Source organism: Syngnathus floridae, chromosome 2, assembly GCF_059516105.1.
Source record: "Syngnathus floridae isolate MCC-2025c chromosome 2, RoL_Sflo_1.0, whole genome shotgun sequence".
In the NCBI taxonomy this organism is placed as follows: domain Eukaryota; kingdom Metazoa; phylum Chordata; class Actinopteri; order Syngnathiformes; family Syngnathidae; genus Syngnathus; species Syngnathus floridae.
In genome coordinates, this window is record NC_142414.1 from 11,930,356 (window position 1) to 11,957,550 (window position 27,195).

At 42.3% G+C, this 27,195-nt stretch overlaps 1 protein-coding gene and 1 long non-coding RNA gene across 2 annotated transcripts; one reads left to right on the forward strand and one right to left on the reverse strand.

Moving 5' to 3' along the window:
* Positions 1-185: 185 nt before the first annotated feature.
* On the reverse strand, positions 186-26,807 carry slc2a4rg (SLC2A4 regulator). The gene is made up of 8 exons (XM_088367217.1): positions 26,338-26,807; positions 24,503-24,738; positions 11,432-11,532; positions 9,783-10,027; positions 7,917-8,017; positions 6,106-6,379; positions 4,843-4,973; positions 186-4,301 (listed from the first exon to the last, which is right to left on the reverse strand). The coding sequence occupies exons 1-8, from the start codon at positions 26,575-26,577 to the stop codon at positions 4,190-4,192; spliced, it is 1,440 nt and encodes a 479-aa protein (XP_088223343.1). The 5' UTR covers positions 26,578-26,807; the 3' UTR covers positions 186-4,189.
* Positions 9,380-10,311, forward strand: LOC148401773 (uncharacterized). Its single transcript, XR_015855434.1, has 2 exons — positions 9,380-9,552; positions 9,721-10,311. It is a non-coding gene; the product is annotated as an uncharacterized LOC148401773 (long non-coding RNA).
* Positions 26,808-27,195: the final 388 nt, after the last annotated feature.

The window sequence follows — 27,195 nt, forward strand, 5'->3', positions numbered from 1 at the left end:
GACGCCACAAAAACAAAAAGCAGAGCGAGTGAGCAGAAGTTAACGCTTGTGTCTTTAAGAGGAGCAATACTGCACGGTTGCTGCCATTCCATATGACGAAGCAGCGTGGCAAAAGACGCCACAGCGACGTTGAAACATTTGGATGCCAAAATCATAACTAGAGGCAGTACACACTACACGGCAGATACAACCAAAACAACTTTTATTTTTGTAAGTTTTACATTCAACAGGTTGTCTTCCCCCCCTTGTCCTCAAAGCTACAATAGAATCTTAAAGCCAAGTCAAGTCAAAAATATTTGTTTTGCAATAATATATTCTATGTGCCCACCCCCATTTAAAAAATTTTTTGCATTTGTGTAATACAAATTAAGAAGACTAATCCAACCTGTTTTCCACCAGACAAGGATGTTGACATCCAATCCTCTTAATTGTTTTCCCGCTGTCGCAATTCTGCCACGTCAAACATATTATCGCAAAGAACATTTTTGACTTGACTTCTACTTTAATGTATGTTCACAACAGCTTCTCAAAGCAATGTAAAAAAAATATTCGGAGCATCTGTGCTGTAAAAAAAGAATGTTTCCTTTTAATATAAGAGAAACAACAACAAAATGATATATGAAAAAGCGTCAGGGTTTGCTTTATGCTGCATATGTACAAAAAAAAAAAAAAAAAAGTCCTGAAGCTGCAAGTCCATATGTCTCTTGTCCGGTAACGCCAACCGACATTCGCTGCTTCGCCCATCCATCGTCTTTTTATGCGAAAATGAATCATTATTAGCAACAAGCGGCCTCGGTTAAACGCAGTTAAGGTGACACCGCAACGGGCTTGATCGTCACTGGCCAGATAAGTGCAACACAAAAAGGAGGCGCTCTACACGCTTGAGCTACACGTGCTGGTAGAGTAGATGGAAAAGTGCTTGCTTGGGAGCTTGGAAAAGTCAAATCAAAAATCCCAAAGCGGATGTGGGGTACAAGAACGCCCGTAACGCATGGCTCAGCTGGATCTGTGGAAGTGCAATGGTTATTTCAATCAGGGGTGTCCAAAATACAAGGAACAAATTAACCTCAAGGACCCACAGCAACTAACTAAAGGGGAACGTGTGGTTTGGCTTTCAAAAACTTGCTTAATTTTTTTTTTTTTGTGCTCAGGCCAAAACTGTGTCTTAGACAAAAATATGGCTTTGACGCCACTTGGTGGCTTGCTGGTGCCAAGTGCCAATGTTGAACTAAAAGTAATTCAATCAGATCAAATCTTTGTCTAATAAAAAAAAGTGCTTTGCCGCAATACTGTGGCAACAAATACAAACTTCAGTATGGAAGTCAATTAATTGCAAATTTTGGCTATTCCTTCTCCCGTTGATAGATTTCTTGAATAAATTAAGAAAATGGCATATCTTGCTTTATCTGTATTCACTCCCTGGGCGGCAAAAATTTGGACACCCCTGGTCAACCCACAGGAGCTGTAAAAGTGCCTGCTTTAAAAAGTCATCGACCAGGTTGCTCGTCTATCTTGGTGAAAAGCGGTATGAGCTCACGCACACGGCGGGATTCATGCGAGCGAGTGGGAAGCGCAATCACAGTGCACATGAAAGTCCGGAGATTTTGCAGAAATGCAAGAATCAAGCACAGAACTCACAAGCAGGTACCGCACTGGAGGAAACACGACAAACTCTTGAGTACAGAAGAAAAAGAGGGCCAGATCATTTCATCTGATGAGGACCAAGAAGATGAAGATGCTGATGGGCGGTGTTTCAACCTCAATCCCTGACGCCCTGGTTTCTCTCATCGGGCCTTGGCCCTCAAACACTATTTTTGGAAAACAGAACAATCGCTTTGAAATCACGCGTGTAGAAAATGTCCACATAGAAAAAACACTTGTCTTAGCACAGTGCAATGTAGTGCAATTTGCTTCAGGTCAGTATAGCTTTCCTTTTTCTTATGTTCTTATCATTGGCACTTTGTGAGGTTTCTGTCCTTTACGAGGTCAGCCAATCACAGGACGAGAGGGAGCTAGCTTATCACTTTACTGGAGGAAAAACAAAAAGAAGGTGGAGAAACCTGGGAATTGACGAGATCCCACCCATGCACTTGGGCAAGCATCGAGAAAGGAAAAGGTAACGTTTCCATGGTAACAAAGATCAAAGGTCACCACATTTGCTCAGATAGCCTACGCGTTTGTCACTTTTTCTACAAAGTTGAAGGGCTGCGCAAAAACGCGGTCAAATCCGCACCAACAACAAGGCTTGAAAATACGGATCCTCGGTCACTGCGCCAGTTCGTAAAATTAATAATTAGTCAGATAAAAGTACGACGACTATATGACTTGCTAAAGAGGAGATATGTCAAGCGCTTCTTGGGTCTTTAAATAGAGGAATTATACAACAATTAGAAAAACAAGTCCATCTTAAAGAAAAAGACACCTAACAAAAAACTACATTGATTAGCAATGGTTTAGTCTACTTTCATCAATAAAATCACCCACGAGAGCCATCCAGCTTTATTTAGCCAATCACAAAGCTGCCTGTTATTGAATAGAAATGTCTTGATTGTCACTGGCTATTATTCTCCTTGGCTCTCTTGCATGTCTTGGACCTCCAAGAGGAATTTCAAACTGATTTGTGATTAAATAAAGCAATTGCCCTTACTATACTAATCTGAAGTTCCATCAGCAAGGTTTAATCTGGGGGGGAAAAAAACAGAGGACTATACTTCCCATCTTATTACAAATCAAGTAAATGCTTTGAGACACTGCATTAGAATTGCAAATCTTACAACCCAGCGAGGATCACTTGAAGGATTGAAATGACAACAAATGTTCCAGTGAAGTCAGGTTTGCTAATGCACAAGTCTCTCCGCATTAGTCCTCCAGACAGAAAGTGATGACGGGCCCACTAACTTCAGCGGCTAGAGAAAGTCTGCACACCCCCGCTCAAATGCGATAAACAAAAAGGAGACCATGACAAATCATGTGCGTGACCTATAATCCCTGCAAATCAAATGAAAGAATAAGTCAATTTTTTTTCTAGAGAGACACAAAAGTGAAAAATGAACTGAACTGTCATTGTGGCAAACAATCTTCGGAAATTATGGCCAAAGGTTCGCACGTTAGCAGTGGAAAAATTACCTTGATTTCGTTGACCTGCCATTTGAGCAAGGGTGTGTAGACTATTTCTATCCTCTTAATCAGACGGGGGTGGTTTGAAAGGGCAAAATATACGGCGACAAAAAAACAATCTCTTCTGAGAATCTCAAAACATCAGCTGTCACGTGAAAAATCAAAGACTGCCCAAATCGCCTTCCCGACAACGACAACATGAAAGCAAGAAAGACAATATTTTGTTGTAATCCTGCTGATTGCACGGTGCAACTGCTAGTTGCTTCAGCATGTCCATGCTGAAAATAAACTCTAAACTATAAGATACACACTTTCCTCTCCCCCAGGCTTACAGTGATACTCGTAAAAGTCGAGTCGTTTCTTCAAGGTGCATATCTCTGGGTTAAAGAGGGGAGAGGGGGAGGGGGGTATGTTTCTTATGTTCTGTACATCTCTAGAGCTTTTTTTGCAAAGTTGAAAGAGGGCGAATTCTTGTTATTTTGTACCACAATGTGAGGGTTTTGTGCATCATTGCAAAAATGTGAAGATTAATGTCTAGCTGAAAGAGTGAATGGACAGGCAGAACGTCGGCGTCCATTACGGCTGTGTGATAGAATTTGGTTGGAACTCAACAAGGGCGTGGCAGTGACACTGATGTGCTATGGAGCGTCGTGAACCCATCCACTGATGCGTCAACAATAGCTTACATCATGCTGCTAGTAAGAGCGACTGAGTATACCAAAATATTTGTCATTTTACACATTCAGTGGAAAATAAGTGAAAAATAGCATCTGAACGTTCCCAATTAAAATGGAAGTTTCTTTAACCCCCGCCCTGATGGCCCTCCCCCCCTTTTTTTTTTATCAACAGTGAGCGAGTGAAAAATCTCAGTCTTAAGGGAAAACAAAACATTTTAAAACCAGCAGAAAGTTCCTTTTTCTCAGTTTTTTTTTTGGAAAGAGTAGAGAGCAAAGTCAAACCTCCTGCTGCTCTGCAGGAGGCAGCACTGAGAAGCAGAAGAAGAAGCCTGCTCCAGCGCCAAATAGCGGAGCTCGTCTTGCCGGGGGCGGGGGACTAAAAGTGGGGTGGGCTCTTAGTCGGTGAATCTCTGACAGGCCTTCTTCCAGCGACAGGCCGTGCACCACATCTCTTTCTTCTCCATGCCGTAGACCTTCCGGCACTTTTTGGCGTCCCCGCGGGGTTTCCTTGAGTAACAGCATATGTGAAAGCGTTAAGCGCACGCATACGCAACCAAACGCTCAGCATACCGACGTGGGTTGCCGGCAATGGAGTGTTGCAAAAGTGGTCATTTAAAAATTGACACACTATTTATTTGATAGTTTTTAAACGGACTTATTGAGCTTTTAAAGTATAATAGTACTCTTTGCAGAAATATGTTTGTCGTAATGTATGATAAATATACGTATTAATGTAATTATATTTGCTCATTGATTGTTAATAATAAAATATAAAACTTAACATTTTGCAGATGATGTGTTTGGTTAATTAAAAATAATAAAATCTTAGTCTTCATAATTAAAATAAACACAGTTTTTATATAATATACAATGAATACAGTAAACAGTTTTATATTCTTACAAATGTTATCTAATTAAAAACTTAATTTGAAATTCATTAGTTATAAATTATACAATTTCAAAATGAGCATGAATTATTTCTTATTATTATTTTACACAATTGCTACACTGCAAAACAAAAAAATGATTGGAGCAGATTGTTATGTACCTGTTTCCCTGCGCTGATTTCGGCATGGGCATGATTAAAGCGTGGTTCTTGTTAACGGTGCCATTTGTGCCGGATGCCGGCTGCCGCTTTTCCCCGATACTCACTGTACGCACGTGGGTCACTGCGGGCCCCTAGACAAAAGTAGAACTTGACTCAGAAGAGCTCTCGCCATGCATCAGGTAAGTTCACAAAATACAACATTATGAGACTTTGATCCCATTTTAAAAAAATGTGAAAACAGTCAAGCACTTTCTGGGTGCACTTGCCGAATTAATATAATGTTTATTACATTTTCATAATACTAATGTATTCGTGTCCATGAAGAAAGAAGGACCTTGAAGAACAACAATTATGCAGCAGAAAAATATTTCATCACGAAGAAATCTCTAATGTGTAAATTTGAAATGATTACTCATGTTTTTCACAAACACTCAGTCCAAACAAATAAAGTTTCTGGAAGCCACTTGCACTAGTCAACATAATTTAGAAAGCAAAGACTCTATTTCAAAAAACTTTGGTTCACCTTTTGCACAGAAATAAATCAACATGATTTCTGGTGCAAACATTTAAAGGAAAGTAGGATGCTTTGACCATTTAAATTGTTTAAAAATTCATCTAGATTTAGGGGGGAAATTTGATAACTTTAATAACGTTATTTATGTTTTATAAGGGTGTGTTGACACCCATCCCATCCCCACAATTGATCCATCTCGCTTAATAATAGGTCATAATAATGCTGGAAGAATTTTGAATTCTTGGTCTCTCTCAAGGCGAGAGCAATCAATCTGGTAAAGGCATGTGGGTTTTATGCAAAATGTGAACGTTAACAGTATTTTTACGAGTCTGCTTGTCCACTACTTTAAAGGTCCTCTCGAGCAAGGCATCGCCCCCTCTCCACAAGCTCAAGTGGTGCAGCACCGCTTGTGGGCTCCGAATCTCTCATAACGTGCTTGCACGTGCGGTATGCATCAAGAAAATATACAGCCAAGTGTGAGTTGGCCACCCCCTTGAGGGAATATAATTAGTATAATAAAGTAAAATCGAAAAGAACTTTGACTTCGTCCTTTGTGTGAACTTTGGTTGATATTTCGACAAAACTTTCTCCACTTTATCACTCTGGTAGAGCCTCCCACACTGTTGAGCTGTGGATGACCTGTGTTTCCCACGCTGGTCTCCAAAACCGCCTCGGCTGAGCGCAAAGCATTTGCCAAATGTGAGAAGACTGTTTTTGTAGGTGTGAGCGTGTCCTGCGACATAACCTACCTGGTAGGCATGGTCAGTGCGGATGTGGCAGAGAGTCGAGGGAGCCGATTGGCTGAGCAGTGTCGGAGCGTGGCTGTGCGCCCCGTTGAAGGTGATGTGCTCCGAGTGCGGGACGTCGGCAAGCGGCGACGGGAAAATGGGCGGTGGGCCGGCTGTGGTGGGCGAGGTGGGCGTGAGGCTGGACAAGCCCTCCGTCAGGCTGTCCATGTTGACCTCGATCTCTGAGTAGTAGAAGTCCTCCTCCCCGTCACTGTAGTCCGAGTCGCTGTTACGCCTGAAAGGAAACCATGACAACTCATTGCAAACATTTAAGTAACTCTGCATAGCTTTTAATTTTCAGATGTATACATTTCAGTTAAAATTATCCATTCATTTTCCATAATCCTTGTCTTAATAACTGTTGCAGGTGAGTTGAAGCCTATGCAACGTGACCGTATTGACAATTTGTGATAAAACTCAATTGCTGAAGGAAGTTGTGATCAGTGTTATGATCATTTTGGCCGGCAGGTGGCAGGAGAAGGCAATGTGCAAAAAAAAAAAAAAGGGCAGTGAGCAGTACAGCAGCTTCTCTACTGCACGAAATAAGAAATAAATCCCAGCTCTTCTTCATATTATTGGTAGGAGTGGTACTTAGCACTTTACATGTACATCGTGCACAGTGGGGGAGAAAACACTCAGGCCTTCCTTAAGTTTGCTCGTGAGGATCATAATGAATGAGAAAGTGCTGTGGTCAAATCAAAGTTCAGCTTTTTGGCAGAAACTCGACATGTCTTTTTTGGAGGACAAAAAAAAAAACAATCGGACCCAAAGAATTCTACATTTCCCAATTCCCTTCAGTTATGGTTTGACCTGTCATCATGCAAATAGCGCAAAAGCAGCTTCACTGAACTGAAGGGCCAATGAACACATGAATGAAAATCTCATTTTCCCAGCAAGAATACTGACACATACAAGTGTAAATGGATTTTCAAACATGGCAATGCCCCAAAGCATACTTCCAGGATAATAAAGGACAAAAGTGTCTCAAGAGGGAGCATATTAAGGTCGTGGAGTGGAGCTGGGTCTGCCTCCAAAACTCAAACCAATAGAAAAACTGTGGAAGAACTTGAAGCACTGAGTTTCCGAGTGGCAGCCAAGAAACCTGAAGAATTTTGAGAGTTTCTGTAAAGAGGAGTGGGCTAGAATGCTTACAAGAGGCATCTGCTCACTGTACTTGCCACCAAGTACTCACTTACGCTTTGCTTGCACAAAAGAAGCAATAACGCAAGACATCACAAATATAAGAAGTTCAAAGAGAGAGTTAAACCGAATATGTTGAGTCAATCTTATTTTCACCTAATCTCACTGTGCTTGTATTTTCTTCCATTTAGTATTTTGAGTGGGTTTCTTTGCGGGCGGGTGCATTAACATAATCAAGGTGACTTGGGCACTTAACCGTGTCACTGAAATGCTTCCATTCTGCTAATGAGATTGGATGGTCTGCAATTTTATGGTTATTGGTCATACGTGACATTATTGGTCATACATGACATTTCTTCCTCTCCTTCGGTTGCTCGAAACTAGCATTAGCCGTAGCCACAATTTTGCTCACTCCCGTCAGATGGCCGTCACCAAAAACAGTCGTCACATGACATGATGAGCTTTGCTGAAGTAATGTATCACCGTTCAAGGTTTATTTAAAATAAATAATGATTCATTATTCTTTTTAAATAAGGACGACAGATGATTTGCATAAGGATGGCGTGATGATGACAAAGGACAAATTTACCTCTGGCAAAGTCATACATGTAAACCATGTAGGACCAACTTACCCCAGGTGGACGGTGCGGATGTGCCGCTGTATTCCTGACGAAGTGCTAAGGACCTTTTCACAGTTCTTCCACAGGCACTTAAACATCACCTTCATGGAGTTCTGAAAGAGACATGCAAGTCAGAAGTTTGAGACGCCTCCTTTTCATGCTGTTCATTTGCGTCATCAGCAATCTTTGTGTTGCCTCCTTAGGAGGCCACTGGTGAGATTTCAATGAGAGGATATGATCCATGACGCTCGCTGCCAGATTCCTCTGGGGACCCTTTAACCGGCAGCCTCAGCAGAAAGCACTTTGAGGGGTATTGAACGCTGCCCAACAGGGGGTGTCGCCGATTAGACGGCTGTTTGAACAGCCAGTTGCTGAAACAGACCTTATGCATGAAAAGATCAGACACATGGAGTGTTATCCTCTTTAATACGGAGGATTCTGTCAGTTTGTTTGAAAAGCGTAAGTGCCGAAGCAAACGTATTGACATCTCATATTTTTACATGAGGGCATTTTGTCTATCGACTACAGTAATCTGATAAAAAATAATTATTAGAATTATTAGAGTTTGCATGAGAGGTGGAGTTATTAATTCTGTCAACTCGCGGTCATCATCCTCACGTTCGACTGTAGCATCTGTTTGTAAGGCTTTAAAAGGTGGGGCTTGGCATGGTGAGTGACATCGAGTTGGCCGGCTGCTATCGAGCAAACCCATTAATCAGTCTACATGTTGTGTAACTCATGAGTTAATAAATTGAAAAAATAATCGAGAAATTAATCAATTGTCAAAGCAACTCTCAATTGCTGCCTTAAGTGTGTAAGAGGTGTCCCCTAAAACCTTTAGTCTATCAAAAGTGAATTAGTCCCATTTTGATACAAGTCTCCAGAAAAATTGTGAGGCTCGCAGTGCGGACATAGGAAGAGGGGGAACGGTTGTATTTTTTTATCTCTTCATTTCCTCTTTTGCGTACAGTACGAGGGGCTGGCACCTGTCCCATGAGCAGGCACGGACCTGCTCTGGCGCTAATGAGAGAAAGTGGGTGTGTACTCTGGGAACCTTTCAACAGCCTCTGGAGAAGGGCGGGTGAGAAGGGGGCAAGGTCAGTTAGTGTGTCGAGATTAACCCTTACACGGCTCCAATGAGTTACTCGCCGGTGCTTGAGAGCTTCTAATGGCACATATAAATCATAGCTATAAATACTTGGCAGCAAAGCCCCGAAGTCCAAAAAACACAAATCACCTAATTCCCGCAGGGGTTTTCTTACATTAACATGGTTACGCTAAGGCCGGTGACAGCCATGTTCAACAGTCTTCTTAACTTTCTGCCAGGAAAGGAATAAAATAGTTACACTTCCACGGCCGATATGGAAATACTTGTCCTCTGCATTCTCCACAGCCTACACGCATTTCCCTTGAAACATTTATCCAGCGGTTTGTGCATCACTCTTTACTGCTGTCGTGCTCCAATGTGGCCGACTCCCACATATTGCGCAGTCTGTGTACACTCCTCCAACACTGCGTTGCCAGAGGAAATATTGAGTTTCATTTCACCACATGCTGTTACTTTGTGCCTCAGCCCTCGTCTGCTTCTACACTGACGATCCTCATCTAGATGCATCCCCTCCGTTGCTTGTGCACGCCCTTCACATGTGTATCCTTTCTCTCTGCGGTTAAAGTCTAAAAAACTAAGCAAAGGAGAAGTGAAAGCGCAGAATCCATCGGCCATGTGCAGTCACGGGTTTGAAAGCGCATGATGGTGACTTATTTTGTTGGCTCTTCTTTTTTTTGTGTGTGTGTCGTTCATTATCTTGGCTGTCAGAATTCAAAGCCCAAACACAATTCCCATAGGACATGAACTCCACATACAGCCGGCCGGCCCACCTTTCGTTTGCGAGGTATGGGGTCCTCAAACATGAAGTGCGTGCTTTCGGCGACGTCCTCGCTGACATCATCCCCTTGCGACGGGAGCAGGAAGTTCTTGTTGGCGTCGTTGGACAGAGGCGGGGATGGCGTGGAGGGCACCGATTGGTCGCTGGCATCCCAGCTCCAGTTGCCGCTGGTGGAGCTGCTGTAGCTGGCTGACAGCGCCTCCTTCCATGCCCGAATCGCTGGTTCTGGAACTGCAGCTGACAGGATACACACTGGTTTGAGCATTTCATAATACGCTACTATGAGGGTGTCAAGGGCCACACACTTGCCCCAATTTGATTTCAAGCCAGGTCAGCCCAATATGTTCATGGCCTAATTAGCTATACAACATCTATTATTAATTTTCCTCATAGTTTTGGTGCTCATAATTTATTGATTATCTTGGTTCACCAGCTCAGTGTACTAGTGGTAGAGTGTCTGCCCTGAGACTGGAAGGTTGTGGGTTCAAACCCTGGCCGGGTCATACCAAAGACTATAAAAATGGGACCCTTTGCCTCCCTGCTTGGCACTCAGCATTAAGGGTTGGAATTGGGGGGTTAGATCACCAAATGATTCCCGATCGCGGCACCGCTGCTGCTCACTGCTCCCCTCTCCCCCAGGGGATGGATCAAAATCACAAGGGGATGGGTTAAATGTAGAGGACAAATTTCACCACACCCAGATGTGTGTGTGACGATGATCATTGGGACTTTAACTATCATATGAGCAGTATGACATTTCTTAACAGTTGAAATATTATGAATCCCTTTTTTTTTATTGCCATGTGCAACTTGAGGATCAAAGTGAGATTTATGCATGTGCATTTTATAAAGTAAATTGTTGAACTGGAAATCATTCTGAAATGACAGAAATTTCCACATCCATCTGGAAATCTTGACAACTTTAACTGACTCATCACATCTTACAAAGCAAAATGGGGACTACTCTGGAAGAGAGTGCAGTTAGCCGCCAACCTCGTAAATGTATAGAGGAAAATAAAGACAAGTGAGTGTCTTAAAAAAAGATTTCCACTGGATGTATTTGTTTTAACAAAACTGTATTCTTCACAGTGCATGAAAACTTGGGAGACTGTATGTTTCGACCACCCCAATGGCCATGGGCTGCTATATGCTACTGCCCTTCTATAAACTTTATAAATTGCAGTAAGTACAAGTGTTGCATATTGTATTATGTGTCCCATCTACTAAAAGTATGCAGTAGCTGTGCCAGTTTGCCCTTCCCTGCAAACCTATGCACACAATGCTCCACTTGTGACTTTTGTTTACCAAGTTTAACAACACCCAAGTGTACTCTGACAAGGGCAAATGCCAATTTCAAACAGAATGTATGAAATAAAACATTCAAACCCATTAGTCAGTTCACCTCCATGTTGGCTCATCCGTAGCAAAGAGCCTCGGTAAGTTGTGCAAAAAGGGGAGGGGGGTTGAGAAAGTCGCCAGGACTTTGACCGTCTGGTGAGGTTGCCATGGCAATGGCAAGCACAGGAAAATGGAGCTGCGGTGATAAGGTCGCGACTGAACAGTTGGCTTGGGCACGTGACACAGTATTTGGTTTGCGAGGAGACTCGGCTGCATGTGTTCCCAAGGCTGAGGAGGGTGTACCTGTCGGCGTGGAGGACGGGCAGAGCACCAGCGGGGACGTGGACAGCGATGTCAGGACGGCGGCGGCCATCACTTCCTTATCAGCATGACCTGAGGGCTTCCTGCAGACACACACACAGGCCAACAAGGTTTAGGTGCTGTACCAACTTTCTTGATATGCCTGCTTATTCGATTAAGGAAGCTCTGACCGTCACCAGAGACCGACACAGCGCTCCAAACAAACAACAGCCCGAGGACAGACAGATATGATATTAGGAGAGAAAGAGACGCAAACAAACAAGCCCCCACCCGCCCACCCACTACTGTCTTCCAGCTCAGTTACAAGCATGAGAGCTTGAGCCATATTTACGCTGCACAAACTTTACACTCCTAAAATTAAATGTGTGCTACGTAAGTCTGCTCACAGTAAAACTTTTCAACTCACTTCCTGTTATCTTTGAAAGCAAAATATGGGCGAAGATATATTTAAGGCTGGGCCTAGAATTCCTCAAAACAAACACACACACACGCACACACACACACACACACACACACACACACACACACACACACACACACACACACACACACACACACACACACACACACACACACACACACACACACACACACACACACACACACACACACACACACACACACACACACACACACACACACACACACACACACACACACACACACACACACACGAACGCACGCATATGCACACAAGTGAGTTTTTCAAGAGAGTTGTAGAAACGGGTTCTCAAAATAGCCACCATGTGGTTCACATGCTACACTACACGTATGCATCTTAAATGTCCGCATTTGAACTTAAACGTCTGTCACACAGAAGCACAGTGACTGGCTAGAATCTGCACACGTTGTGCAGCTTTAAGGGATCCATGACCCGCCCACAGACTTCTCCACTCTGCAACCAGAGTAAACTGGTTTGAGGCATTCTCTCAGCCAAGCCCTAAGCCCTGGCCCAGATTCACTACAGGTCTCTGTGCAAACACACAAAAACTTCACTACGGGCTCCACAAACAAGAACACAAGCACATATGCCGTAAATTGAGCAAGCTGGAAGTGCACAAGACCGAACGTGCGGCCGCCGATGAGACTTGAGTTTGTGTCTCTTTTAAAAGTTTCTGAAACTTTTAAAAGGGTCCCTGTTGGTGAGACGTCAAACAAACCAATTTAAGCCAAGTGACACTCAAAGGAGAGGAGACTAAACGCACATGCGCACACCTACACACATTCACTCATGACAGAGGCAGAAACAACTCGGTCTGGACGTGAGATAAAGAGATAACAAGATTAGTCGCGTCCTGTTTCTGTGCATGGCCTTGTTTTCTGTACTAAATATGGCCAATTGAGGACAGCCGTTTGATTATATGCCCATATTTTTTTTTTTCGCTTCTTGTGTTTGTCACAGGGAACATGTTGACATCTTGACTCTGGAATGTAACACACTGCACTTTCCCACCCTTCAAAATGTAGATCAGGACTTTGTGTTGTTTCTCAAAGATTCGTTTGAATTGAAGCCAGCAAGGAAAAATTGTGTAGGATTGTCGGATGGTTGGTCGACAAGCACTAATCAAACCAAATTCTTAATGATGGAACAATCCCTGATGTCAATTTTGTGGAGGAAAACACACACACACCAGCACACTACTTAATTAAGAGGGGGTTGCCTCGTAAAAATATTTAGTGTCATAGCATTGACAGCTTCGCCACAGCACAGTAAACCACAGGAGGTTTACTAGCAGCTAATATGGGGCGGGGTGGTGACTTTCATGTTGTCATTTCATCATGTGTGATACCGGCCATAAATGCTGTATCCCTGTATAAACACCCTCAGCTCTAAATTTACTCACAGACACCCAGTGCACACAAAGTTGTTGACGGCCTGTTTGGATGCTAAATAAAGACGTAACCCGGTCATAAATGTAAGCTTGCTCATCCTCTCATGAGATAGACGCACACTCACTGCAAGGTGGCTGATTCTGTGTCAGAGCTGTCAAAATAAATCGTGGAAGTGACAACAAATTGATTATCAAATGAGTTACCTCATATTTTAAGAATTGAGTGATTGAAAGCAGGCTGATTTATCTTTTGTGTTTAGTCAAAATATTTTGCAAATATCTGCTTTTACTTTGGAGAAAAATGACTACAAATCCTTATGTGATATTGCTTAGCTGTTGTTTAGTTGTTATTTTAATGATGAATTAATACCAAATAAACAATTCATGATTTTGATTCATTGATTAATCTATCAATCAAATAATCGCTGTATTTCCTCTCTGTTGCGCAGCCACGAATACTGAAGGGCAAAGAATTGTAAAATCGTCAAACATATGGCTCGTTTTTCACATTTATGTTGCTCTCAGGATTAAAAAAAAATCATTACAAACATTTTTAAATGTATCGTCTGATTATGCAATCAGTTATCTGAATGTTTTGTGCCCAACCGCAAAATCCTCACTAAATCCATACTGCTCGGGCCCTACATTTTCATACGTTTCTGTTGCTCTAAGGCTCTTGGCAGACAACATGATGCGCACGCCAACTCTCCCCGGGGAGATACTGTACTAAGTGATGCTACAGTACTGCCATGTTTTGTAAGCCCCCACCACAGCCGTCTGGCAGTACTGAGCGCCTTTGCTGTTGTTGGGGAGAAGACAGGCTCTATATTTAACAACCACACCTCTGCTCATGTTACCAGCCTTGCAGAAATCCCTGGCACCTGCCAGATTGATGGCTCATTGTATGGTAGTTTAAGACCACTTAACTTTGAATTTAGCCAAAGATGTGACGAACATTCATAGCCAGACCAAGAAAATGTTGATATTCTGAGGTGTTTTATTTGAATCTTTGGTCTGCCATGCATATTAGCTTATCACTCACCTTTCATGGGCTGTGTACAAAGGGATCGTTTACATGTTGCTGTACACAAACAAATACAACACACGTTGGCGCTTGTGATACGCACACCAAAAATAGACCTTAATGTTTCCAGTCATTTATGTATCTTCTTACTACAGTGACAGTACATGTGTCATCAACAACATTTAAGTACAGTGAGCAGTGGAACAAAGTAGAATCTGAAGGACGACTGAGCGATATGAGTTACAGAACCACAATCACCGTTTACATTTGTTTACATTTATTTGATGATGTATTTCCCTTTTGCTAACAGTGGTAAAAACTTCTAAAAGGTCCCTGTTTGGCTGTTTGATTGTGGGCACGAAAGTGTGTCATCATCTAAGGCGCGCTCAGATAAGAATTTGAACAAACTTGTTTTTACCACTGGTACCATGAAGTCCGGCGGGTAAAAATGAGGTAATGTAGTGACAACTGAGCGGCGTTGATGGCCGACAGCTGCCCGCCCCGCCCCGCCCCACATACATAGCCTCCTATTAATAGCACTCTTCTCTCAGTTCCCATCTCACTGCTTCAACGTCATTGAATTACGTAATTTCCTGCGTCGTCTTGCCTCTTCCTTTCTTGCTGTGTATTTGTGCGTGTGCTAATAACAAGCAGTAAGTAGACCACCCCGGCCCTCCTCTCTTCTCCATTCCGCCATGCGCAGCACCCAGTTCACGACTGGTGCTCCGACTTCGTTCTCTTTCGAGAGATACTACTTTTTTTGTGTTTTTCTTATTGCCCTTTGGTGAGCATCGGCATATGCGTGCCATTCATGTGCATACTTATAAGTCCTTCATTGTTGTGCAGTCCACACACTAGGCCTTATGTAAGTCAGAGGGCTGCGAGCCCCCTGGAGAGGAAGAGGCTGTTGCAGGCAAAGGCTGTGTCTCTTTAATGCAGGCCATGGAGTGTAATGACTATTCAGTCCAAGGATAAAAGCCCACTCTTTGGTTCACTCTTGATCCTCAAAAGCAATCTGTGCCTTGGGGTAGAGCACAAACAACTGGCGGCTTTGTTGAAATGCAATAATGGAAAGAGATTTCCTCTTTGGGGTGTCCCCACATCTGAACTTTCTGTGATGAACTATATGATTACATATGCACAGGCAGAGTTGTCAGACATGCTCGGAATTTCTGTGAGAAGACGCTGACTCAGCTCGGGTTGCATGCTGTACTGATACTGATAAAGGTACAGCGAAACCTTTAGTTTTGTGTGCAATTTTAACAGCTCAGTAGTTGTGGGATGAAATATGTGATACCAGAAAAACAATCGGAATTATTTAATTAAATTTTAATCTTATTGCTACTCTTTTAATAAAACGTCAGCAGACTTCGAGAGGGAGCATTCACATTGACCTTCGGCTGCCCAACAACATGCCTGGCTTAAAAAAAAAAAAGCCAAGACTTTCTATACAACACGCTTTCTGGGTTAACGCAATTCCCCAAAGTCCGCGCAAAATCGAGATTTAGGTGTATTGTTCTACAGCCCTCCCACCCAGTGCAAAGATGGCCTAAAAAATAAAACTATTTCCCGCAAAAAAGCATCAAACGTTGGAGGGGTTAGATTGCAATAGCGCCCCCTCACCCCTAAATTGGGATGAGATTGCAAGACTGAGATTGTGCCTGTTTTGTTGTACATTTAAGGGCAAGCAGATGGAGCTGAACCGGAAGATCGTGTCATTAAAAAAAGCCTTCTGAATAGGCGCATACAGCGGAAGATATTTCACAACTTCGCTATGAATTTCACAGGCCAAAAGAGACAGATAGGAACCAAAGCGAATCATAAAACAAGCTCGCTGCCATTTTTTAAGAGCTAAAATGGCAAAGAGCCCCAAACACAGTGCTTTATAGTCTGCAGCACTTCTTTTGCTTTTCATTCTTCCCACTCCCACTCTGTGCTTGAGTTTTGCCCTTTTGCAATCCCAAGCCAGAGCAGGCCTTTCCTGAACTTTGTGAACGCAAACCAGAGCTGCTCCAAAGCCACTCAACTCTGCTTATAGTCCCATATAGCCAAGTCTGCAGAAAGCCAACCAGACCAGACTGTGAACAGAATGTGAGGAAAGCTCAAACACAAAGATCAGAAAAAGAAGAGCATACTCATGTGATGACTGCATTTCCCCCAAATAACATTTGGGGAGGGACGAAATCTTTGGCCATCACTCGGGTTCTTGTTGTGACATTAAAGCGTGAGAAAATGCTGTTTTCATGGGGTTTCTCCAGGTATACTGGCTTCCTCTAAAACTAGATTGTTTTTTTCTTTAAACTTTCTTAATCTAGTTAAGACAACTGAGACCAAATTCTCATTTGCATTTTTGATCCAGATGCCAACAGCAGTCAGTGTGGATGTTATTCATTTTATTGAAAACCATAATTGATTTTATTTAGTAGAACTCTTGCTAGAACTCCTGCTATTGTTATTACTGACATCAGAAATAAAGTTTGAACAAACAAATTTGGTCAGGCAGACAATACCAGGGAAGCCTCAAATGGTAGAATTAAGGACTATATACCAATAACTACTGCTATAGATTTGGGTGCCGAATAATAAATAAATAAATAAATAAATAAATACATTTCAGAACTTCATCAGCTTTTAATTGTTTTATGAACCGCTTTCTAGAAGGTATTGCATCAGACCGAACTCATGTGCTCCCATGGTGCCTGCATCTACTGAGAACAAAGAAAAACAATGAAAATGTGAATATTTGCATTTTTGGCCTAAAATCAAGAGTGGGTGGAGGTGGCTACAATAGACGGACAATTACCACATTGTGAAAAGTCCTTGGAAGCGCTACAAGTGGCGCTGGGGTTTTTCGGGCAGCGAGCAACACTCGGTCTAGCATAGTCAATGCTTTGTGCAACGGCATTGTGCTTACTTTATACTTGTCTCATCATAGGCTGCTTACAGTCTTTGAACTTAGTTGACATCCAACAGACTTTTCAACACTACTAACACAATTTTACATGATTGAGTGTGGCTTGTCTTTCCAAAGTGTTCCTGACTTGACCGCAGGGCACATCCTCATGGGTTAAAACGAAACACGGTGGTTGTAAAGCCAGAAACAAATTCCACCCCACAAATTCCAGACAGATGAGTCATACAGCACATATGTCGCGTACACAAGTCACACTATGTAGTGTATATAGCATCCACATGTGCAAAGCGGTGCTCATGACAGTAGTGTAAATATACGTGAGTCAAACCTGAGTCAGCATTATGTCGCAAATTCTCGGATGGAATAGCTTGTGGGGTGAGTGTTCTCAGCAAGCTGCTGCTGAATGATGACTCAAAGCACCGATGTGCTGTCTTTTCTACCAATGAGCTGCCACTAAAGTGTTTGTAAACCCACAAAGGAATCAAATAAATCTTAATTTGCGTAACAAGGTAATGTTGCATTTTAGCTGTCTTGGATATTTCACCACGTTGCCACAACCGCACAGTGAAATGCTGTTATTTTTTTGCATCTTTGCCTCTATAATTAATTCTTGACAAAGAAGACAAAATATATTTTTGGAGGGGGGCAGGAAAGGTTTTCATCAAACCACAACCCAGACAAAAAGGCATCTTGTACATTCAGTACAAGATCTTTTAGAAAATCTTTTTAGAATCATTACATTTTATTTGTTTCAATTGTACAACGTCTTACAATATAAAAGAAGAAGGACAGGAACATACAACAATAGTTATTTTGAGATTAGGAGAAGCCGAAAGTCAGTGGTCAGCAGTAATATGTGCCAAAAAACAAATTCTAGATGGTATGTAGACCGACACTGCTGAGGCAAAAGTGATCTTACATAATTGTGGGTGAGCCAGTTTCCTTCCCTCTGGATGTTTTTTGTTTTTTGTTTGCCTGTCCCAAAGGCCCATAAAGACCAACTCACTCTGTGATGACATATTTAGCATGATGTGCAATCAATGCATATTTTGTTAGAATTGTGCCTGTGCAGCACACTGTTTGCAGAAAACATTCCTCCTCACCTCCTACGCTGCTCGACGTGTATCAAATTGATTTCTCCCCCCACGCAGCGTAGAAGCAGATGATAAACAGCTCATCGTCGCACGACACTATCGCATTGCCCATCGGCAGGACGCCCTCATTAGAATAACGAATGACTCAAAACTAGCCATTCCCAACCACGGTGCCATTGCACTTGTGTATACCGTAAGAGATCATCTTGGAAAATAAACCGATTTCACCAAATTGATGAATTATTTTCTAATATGTTCTTGCTCATCCATTGTGCCAGCAATGCATAGTCAAAGGCAGAACAATTGAATGCACTTCCATTGGATGGCAGAAGGTTCATTAAACCTTTGCATCTCGTACTTGTTGCCATTCGTACAACAGACAACAATGTCATGGCTTGATATGACTTACTATGTTTGCATGTAGCCAATAAACCTTCTAAAACCCAACATTTTGGCAGGATTTGGGGTACAAACGTCCATGAAAAGTTTTAGAATCAAGGAATAATATTTTTCGATAATAGTGAGTTCAATATCATTAAAAAATAATCATGATTATTAATTTTAATGTAATTGCCCAGCCCTACCTGTAACATGACAGAAATAAATACTGCTGACTGTTTGCAAAAACGTTTGACCTATTAATTAGTATTATTATTAAAATTTTAAAATTCAGATTATAAATTTTGTAAAGATTTGTTGGCCAGTGTAATCCTATCTTATTCCTAATCAGTCTGCTCTCATGGAAGACTACAGGAATCACAGAATATATACTGCTGAGAGTCTGAAATAATTTAGCTAATTCTAAATTAAACATGACTGTAAACAATCGATTCTCTAAATAGTCGACAATTAACTTACAAAGTGATTAGTTATTATTATGAGCTGTAATAATAACAAGCAGTTAATTGATTAATGCTTGCCCTGGATAGTTATGATTTGCCGGTGCAGCACGTGACACAAGCTTAGGGTGACCAGCTGGACATGCCCTACTTGCTTACCCGTTCAACCCTCCCAACGCATGACTCCACTCATTAACGATGACCTTTCACCCTGTGGCTGCGTCAATGCAAGCTTTAACCACTTGTAGTCTGGTACAAGAGACAGAAGAAATTCATGCCAACATTTATACTGAAGATACCATTTGAACTTAACCAGAAAAATACAAAACTCAGTCAAATATATAAAAAGAAGCAACTATTATAGGTTGCTGTGTTTAAAATGCATGTTGATGAGTGTGGCCTAGACATCCCAGGCAAGCGTGGGGGGAAGGTAGCTGTTCCTCTGACCTTAAGCAACAGGCGGTAATATCTCCTTTGGGAGACGTGCTGTAGCAGTGGGGTTGTCAAAAGAAGAACAGGTTGGGGAGGGGTTTGTTGAAGCTTGTCAAGCTCGAGCCTGCCAGCCTGGCTCAAAACCCTCATGGTGATTCTTCCTGGTCTAAGTCTTGCGCTGTCATTATTCTCAAGCCGGAGATGCCTCTTGCAGTTACTTTGTAGCGATTTTGCGCCAAGTCAGCGCTTTCTATTCCCTACAGTGAACAATGTGTACCTGAGTAAAGACAGATAAGACAAAAAAAGCCTTTAAATTCAAAACAAACTGCCCGCTCTCTGCCCCAGAAAACTGCTTTGTTTTTTTTATCACTGTGCTGGATCCCACACTGATGAGTATTGACAGGTATAACAGACTGTGCATTATGGTGCGAGAGACGGAATGGGGGAAGACTCAGGGACACGGGTGACAAGACAGATGGGAGTGAAACAGTCTTCTTTCATTTGTATAGCAGCATTTGTGCTCAAATTCAATGCAAAATCTTGGGCAAAATGCAAATGTGTACATTTTCCCTTTCACTGTTATGTGCATACGCACGGTGGTGGCTACAGCGCTTGTATCACAGGCCAAAGCAAAACAAGCAAACAGAAAAAGACAGCTCTGATACAGAAAAAAAGGTCACTCTCTCGTCACCACCGCACGTGGAGTTGGCTCAGCAAGACCAACCAGTTAGACTAATTATCTCATCCATTCATTCGCTTGAATGGTACGTCTGTTATGAGTGGAAGTTTAGTGTTATTTAATTTTCTTTGTCTCTGCATTTTCATCAGCTTTTGCGATGCTGGTTTTTTTTTTATTAAATCATGTATACAAATGAACACAGAAATATGTCTGAAATGAAGACATTTGGAATACATGCTTATTCAGAGTGCATTAAGTGGGATTTTTTTTTTTACTAGGGGTGTGCATCTCTCCACAAAAGACTATTTGGTTTTGGTTTTCGAAACGTAGTAAATGAAACCATTCAATAAAACTCATTTTAAAAGTGAAACGGTTCAATCTGAAAGTGAAACAGGCAATTTGGAATAATGTCCTGTTTTTAATCATTGGATAGAAATAATCCAATTCACTGATTAATCGAGATTCATCGCTAGTGCATCGCTTAATGCACATACGCTCGATCCTATATTGTTGGAAGTCATAGGCATGATTGACAACAAATGACAATTGTTGGTTCCTCCTCCTCCTTTTGCAGCAGGATCTCTGCCCTGGCATGTTCAAGGAACAGTGACCTACTTTGTAGCATTTGCAAACTGATACGACAAGATTTGAACTTTGCTTAAAGCCAGGGAAACTGTTCGGCAGGAAGAAGAGAAACTCGACGAAGGTGAACCACAGCTTTCACACTTAAGTGTCTTTAAACAACTCTAATCCTTGAACACAATGGTCGCATTACTAGTTAATCCAAATAAATAAATGCATCGTTTACATGATCCAAACAGCGGGAATGAATGTGGAATGAGTCACACCCAGTATAGCACATATACAAATTGGCCACAATGATCAGAAAACAATCCGCAGCAGTACCTTGAAACACAGTGTAACTTCAATTCCCAAGTCAAGTCAAGTTTATTTGTATAGCCCTAAATCACAAACAGTCTCAAAGGGCTTCACATAGACAAAAATTGACAATTATTCTCAAAACATCCCCTGATCTTAAGCTCCCAAAGCTTGCGATCACAAGAAAACACTGCACCTCAAAACATATTTCCCAATTAAAATAAATGGAAAGGCCATTTATTTCACTAGTCTGTCTATCACTAATATCTATTTACTCATTGCTTCAAGGGTTGTAAAGCCACAACTGTTGATGCTGTTTGCTAATGCATCACGGCTTCCAAAAGGTGCTTCTGTGGTCACGGCGCCAAGACAAAAGACAAAGGGAGCCGAGGGTCGGGTTCATCCTACAGGGCAATTGAGAAACAAAAGCGTCTGCGCCGCTATTATGACCACACCGTTATTTCTTGTAACCACATTGAGCAGCTGTGACATGTTTGTTTATCCACTACTGTGGGACGAGTACGAAGCTCACCCAACGATTTAAATCTGATGACGACCAATCAGGATTGAGGGGCGAGAATTGACACACGCACGGAGAAGCAGACTTAAAAAAAAACATGTCAAGACCTGCCAAGCGGCCCTGAGATGCGCATCATACAAGCGAAGAGGCACATGATGTTCTTGGGACGAAGACAGAAGGATCGACCACGTGCACCACGTCCACTATCAAAGTTGGAAATTCCAATCTGCTTTGATGGCAGCCATTACATTTTATAATCATGTAAAATAAAACATTCAACCTTATTATTAACAACCTTGCCCTTGCTCTACACACAGTCAGCCAGCCATCTGTTACTGGAGGCCATGAGTTTCCCTGTTAATGAATAAACAGTTTTACAGAAAGACACAGCCAGTAACTCGTCATAGTGCAAAAGGAAGGCGTGCTTAGGCCCAGCCTGCAGCCTCTCCCAGTGCTTTTTACTGTTACATAATCACTTTATCAGTGCACACGGCTTGTCCCCGAGGGTGCTTGCTGCTTGTTTTGTGCAAAACTGTGAGCGCATGGAAGCTTCGCCCCGGGTAAAAATAAAGAATGCCCCGCATACAAGTGCTTGTGCCAGAAAAATGAGGTGAAACAACAACCACAAGAAGCCAGGCCATGTGAAACCTAAAACAGAACGCACCCGCTTACGACAAGGCTCATTTTCCTGCCTGACAAATGAAGTGTGCATGCGTTGTCAATAGAGAAGGTCAACAGGGAGGGCCAGAAAGTAAGAGTTCTGCACGGGCCAGAAAGGGTCAATCAATAAACTTTCCTAAATTGTTCACTAATTCACCGATTCAACAGCAACATCTAACCCAGTGGGTTTTTCAAATATTGTCTCACTGACGTCTTGTGTGTTTTAAAACAGTGCCATCGCAAACCTGTTCAGCTGACCCCCACGCCCCATTATTGGTGGAAAAACCACTATAATGGCAGCTGCAACTCAACTGGAGGCTAAGTCAGTGAAACCTTTATTTGTTCTGTGAGCCTGTTTGTAATCCGAAATGTTTCAAACCGAGGCAATATGAGTAAAATAATACTTAACTGAATAGATATAGTGCAATGCAGAAAGAGATGAAAACACACAACAAATAGCCATTCAGAACGTGAGGATACACTGTACGTATATCAAAATCCTTGTTATTGTTAGCTTTGTCACACAGCTAGATTAATGAGTTTCAATTTTCTTAATCTTCCAAATCCAAAGTGCAAAGTGGCTGATATTATTGTGATCAAGCAAAAATGAGCGGCTCAGCCGACATCCTTTGAAGGGGTTAGCGGTGGTAAGTGGGCTTAATGTCGAGAAACGCCAGGTTTATAAGGAAATGCAATATCAGCAGTTTCACCAGAACTGGCATTTTCACTCTTTCCCTGACATCAATAAGAAACACTTACCTCTTGTCCAGCTAGCACTACTGCCGCTTTTCCATTGCACAGTACTAGCTCAGCTCTACTCAACTCAAAACAACAAAGATAAACCCTGAACAAACAAGTTGGAGCGACAAACAACAACCATGGATGTAAACGAGGAGCTCCTGTATTTACTTCTTGGCATGCGACCAACACAATAAAGAGACACCGGGGCTGGGCTTTATGGCATAAATTTCATATCAGTGTATAAATTAAACCGCTTTCCCCTAACGGTGTTAAAATAATCATGGAAACCTTTCTGAATTGGTTTTATAGTCCCTTAGTAAGGCTACATTTATTTTCAAAATATTAACAATCCAAACAAAGACAATGTAATTTTGGGGGCATTTATTGTGCAGATCTCAAAAATGAAATTAACACCCCACCCCCAAAATATGATTATGATTGGACCCCCAAAGGTGCCAGGCCAGATATTCGACTTTTGGGTATTTTCCATTTTACCCAAATTTATTTCCCCATACTCCACCATACCCTGTAGAGAACATAAAATAATGTTTATCAGTGTTTTCTGAAGATTTCTGGGGCTTGTGGGAAAAAAAAAACTGGGGGGGGGGGACGGAGGTGCGCTCACTGGCAGATTTATTCTTGGTCACCCCAGGAACCCCTTCAAGGAAAAAAATTGTGAGGATGAGTTACTTTTCAACACTGATGCATCTGTTTTTTTTTCTTTTTAAACCCAAAACAGTACAAGCAGGCAGCAACTCCTCTAGAAATGATTATGTCGTGTGCAAGTTTTATCACGATTGCTCGAGGAAATCCAAATCTATCTCATGGACCACATTTATACCGTCTACCCTCTCCCGCATATTAACATACTGTACATACCTCACACTTGTAGGTAACATTTTATTTGAGAGGAGACAGTGACAAATGGAGAGTGTGGCGTATCAGATGACAGCAACCAAAGCTAAGGTATAACAACACAGTGAGCTAGCAGCAAGCATGATTATTTTGATCATTTTTTGCTGAATATCCTGAAAACAAGTGTGCTACCTGCTTGGCATAACTGCAATCCTGGCAAACCAGGTCCTTGAAAAAGTACTTCAAAGTAACTGGCACTATGTGCTTTTGCCAGTGGAATAGTGTCAGTCAATAAAAAGTTACCATTCAGAATATTTTGTTTCAGTTTATGCACACAAGGCAATATGCACAGTCTCGACATGACTGTCACCTCACATTTTCCTCCCGAACTGTTGGTATCACAAGTGACGTGGACAATCACTTGCATTACTTGCATTTGCACTAAAGGTTACTTTTTAATGTAGCACAACATAATTATCTGAGATAAATTTTCATCAGTTGAACAAAAAGTCATGTAATATGTTGCATGAATAGGATGCTCCAACAACACTAAACAAAATCAAGTCAGGAAAGTGTTGTCATACCTGTTCCTGGGGACAGGGATATGAGAAGAAGGGAGCGGTTGTCTCTCCATCTCTGGTACATTCTGTCCTGGTGTTGGCCTGAAGCTGATAGCCATCTCCACCTGTTTCTCTTGGGTTGTGATGTCCAAGGACATAAAGCTGCCCGGTGTTTGCCCATTTGTAACTGGGCAGTGAGTAGGACTGGTCCTCTTCAGGCTTGCAGTGCAACCAGTGTCTCTGTGTTCGCCCAGGCCAGTCTGGAAAATTGGGAGATTCAAATCAGGTTTGACATTATGAGTGCGAGGGACACAGATTTTCAGAAGGTAAACTCTCATTTCATGATATTTGCTATCATTATAAATTGAAGTCAAAACTTTAAGGATGGGTCAGAAGTGTCAGTCAAACTCATTGTATTAGCAGGCCGTGTCTTTTTTATGATTTTCCCCAGATGGCCTTAAAGAAAAAATCAACCCAAAAACTTTCTTGACAGTAATATGTTATACGTGCTCCCACTAATCCAAACACGGCATTCTGATTAAAATTATGTTTGTGGAAACGAGTTGAGCAGCAAAAATCACCCATTTTTATCCATGTCATGGGACGGCCATTTTGCCACTTGCTGTCAAATGAAAATGACATCATAGTTGCCCCAGGTCACAACCCATCACACCTGACCAGGTTTCTGAAACTGAGCCCTGATTGGTTGTGACATGACAATTGGCAACTGAGATGTCATTTTCAGTTGACAGCAGGTGGCCACCCTCGGAGATGGATAAAAACAGGTGAATTCATAGCTTGGTGAGCTGATTGTGCTATTTCAAAGAAAGTTTCTTGAAAAAAAGTTCATTTAAAACTATGCATTTCATTCATCCACCTTCCATACTGCAATTAGGTTCTGAGTTGCAGGAGACTTTTCCAGCTGATTTGGGATGCGGGGCTGGGTACTCCTGGGACTGAATGCCAGCCAAGCAACGGGGCACATGTAGACAGTCATTTACAGTTGCATTCACACCTAAAGACAACTTAGTCTTCCACTAATCTAACGTGCATGTTTTTGGAATATGTGAGGGGGAAGCTGAGGAACCCCATTGAAGCATGGAGGGCTCGTACGTGCAAAAAAAAAAAAAAAAGAAAGAAAAAACAGAGAGAGAGCTGGAGCCTGGATTTGAACCCTCAACCTGTAAAACAGATTGTGAACCGCTTTTTCACCATGCTGTGGATTACTTATGGCTCACTTTGATTTAATTCACTCTTGTAAAGATTAAATGTTTTATTATAATTCATTTTGTTTTTTATTTTTTCGTCAATATCACGTTTTGTATTTTGGTGGAGTATATTGTTGGAGTACTCTACCGACCACTATGGACATGACTAGTGTGACATCATTTAAACAGCATGCACATAGAGGGTGCCCGAGTGACGAAATTCAAAGCAACATTAGGGGTTAACATTGAAAACTTTGAGCAATTACTAGAAGCAACAAACATGCTGCAGGCACAATAGTCTTGCGGTGAGCATTTCTGCGGAGGGCCAACTCTGGAGTTTTTTAGGCCTTTTGCAAAGCTCCACCCTAAAGTATGGAAGAGGGGGGAGGGGCACTGATTCGGCCCCCTCTTTCCGGTGAACTTTGCAAACACACAAAATCGATCTGAATAACACTTTCAGACTGGATTGAGGCCTATTCGGAGCGTGTAATGGCATGTGCGCCGAAGTCGGACGCTGGAAACGTGCACGTAAAAGCGTCAAACTTGTCACTCGAGTGCGCACCACGATACGATGGGCCTGCCCCAAAAAAACAACAACAACAAAAAAAAACATGCTACTCATTTGACAGTGGTGCAATTATCCACACTTACTTTTCCCCCGTCGTGCAATCTTCGTCCATTCCCTTCAGCAGAGACGTTATCCTTCGTCTCCTGGCCGCCTCGCACACATTTGAAGAGGACGGTCCCGTTTGCGGTCGCCCGCGCCCGCAACCCGCCGCTTTTCTCCAGCCGACTGTCGTGGAGCACCGAGCGGGTCGTCCGGTAGCCGAAGTCCGCACCAGCGAGCCGCGTCCCAACCACCGGCTTGTCCAAAATCGATCTCGAATCCATTTTCAGAGCAACCAAGTGGAGACTAAAGAAAGAAAACTCGCTTTCTGTAGATCGTAGTGCAAAATTCTCGAGTGGGATTCATTTATCGGGATTGTCGTGACTTTCTGGGTATTATTGATATCGTCCTTCAACGTCTACTCTACATGGGGCGTTCAGCTAGCCGGGATATCCGAAAAGCCGCCCGGTCCGGAGGATAAAAAGATTGTTTTGCCTCTTTCCTCCAAAAGAATGCCACGCCCCCTGTGCTTCAGTCCCATTGGTTGTCGCCGTACATAAACATTACACTTTGGCACGCGTCCACAGCAAGGCGGCCAATGATTGGCCTATTTCCCCACGTCAGTCATTTCTTTTTGTAATCTAATTGGTTTAGAGGGTTTAAAGGTGGGCGTGCCTATCATTTCACCGGCCGGTATCTATCGATGTCCTCACATTAGTGGCGCTGAGGCGATTATTGGCTGAAAAACGAAGCATTTTTCTTCGCACTAAGTATGTCAATGTCAATCGGCTTCCACATTGGTTAAAAGTAGTTCGACACTTTATGAGTAGACCAGGGGTTCTCTTGCTGGGATTTGTGAGTAATATGAGCCATACCTTAGGGTCAATAAATGCGTTTTGCAG

Excerpts from the sequence above, each read along its gene's own strand:
- slc2a4rg (XM_088367217.1), bottom strand. The coding sequence starts at position 26,577 with ATGGATTCGAGATCGATTTTGGACAAGCCGGTGGTTGGGACGCGGCTC. Across the intron at positions 24,739-26,337 it reads GATTGCACGACGGGGGAAAA|ACTGGCCTGGGCGAACACAG; the intron begins GTAAGTGTGGAT and ends CCAATTTTCCAG. Across the intron at positions 11,533-24,502 it reads ATCCCTGTCCCCAGGAACAG|GAAGCCCTCAGGTCATGCTG; the intron begins GTATGACAACAC and ends GTGTGTCTGCAG.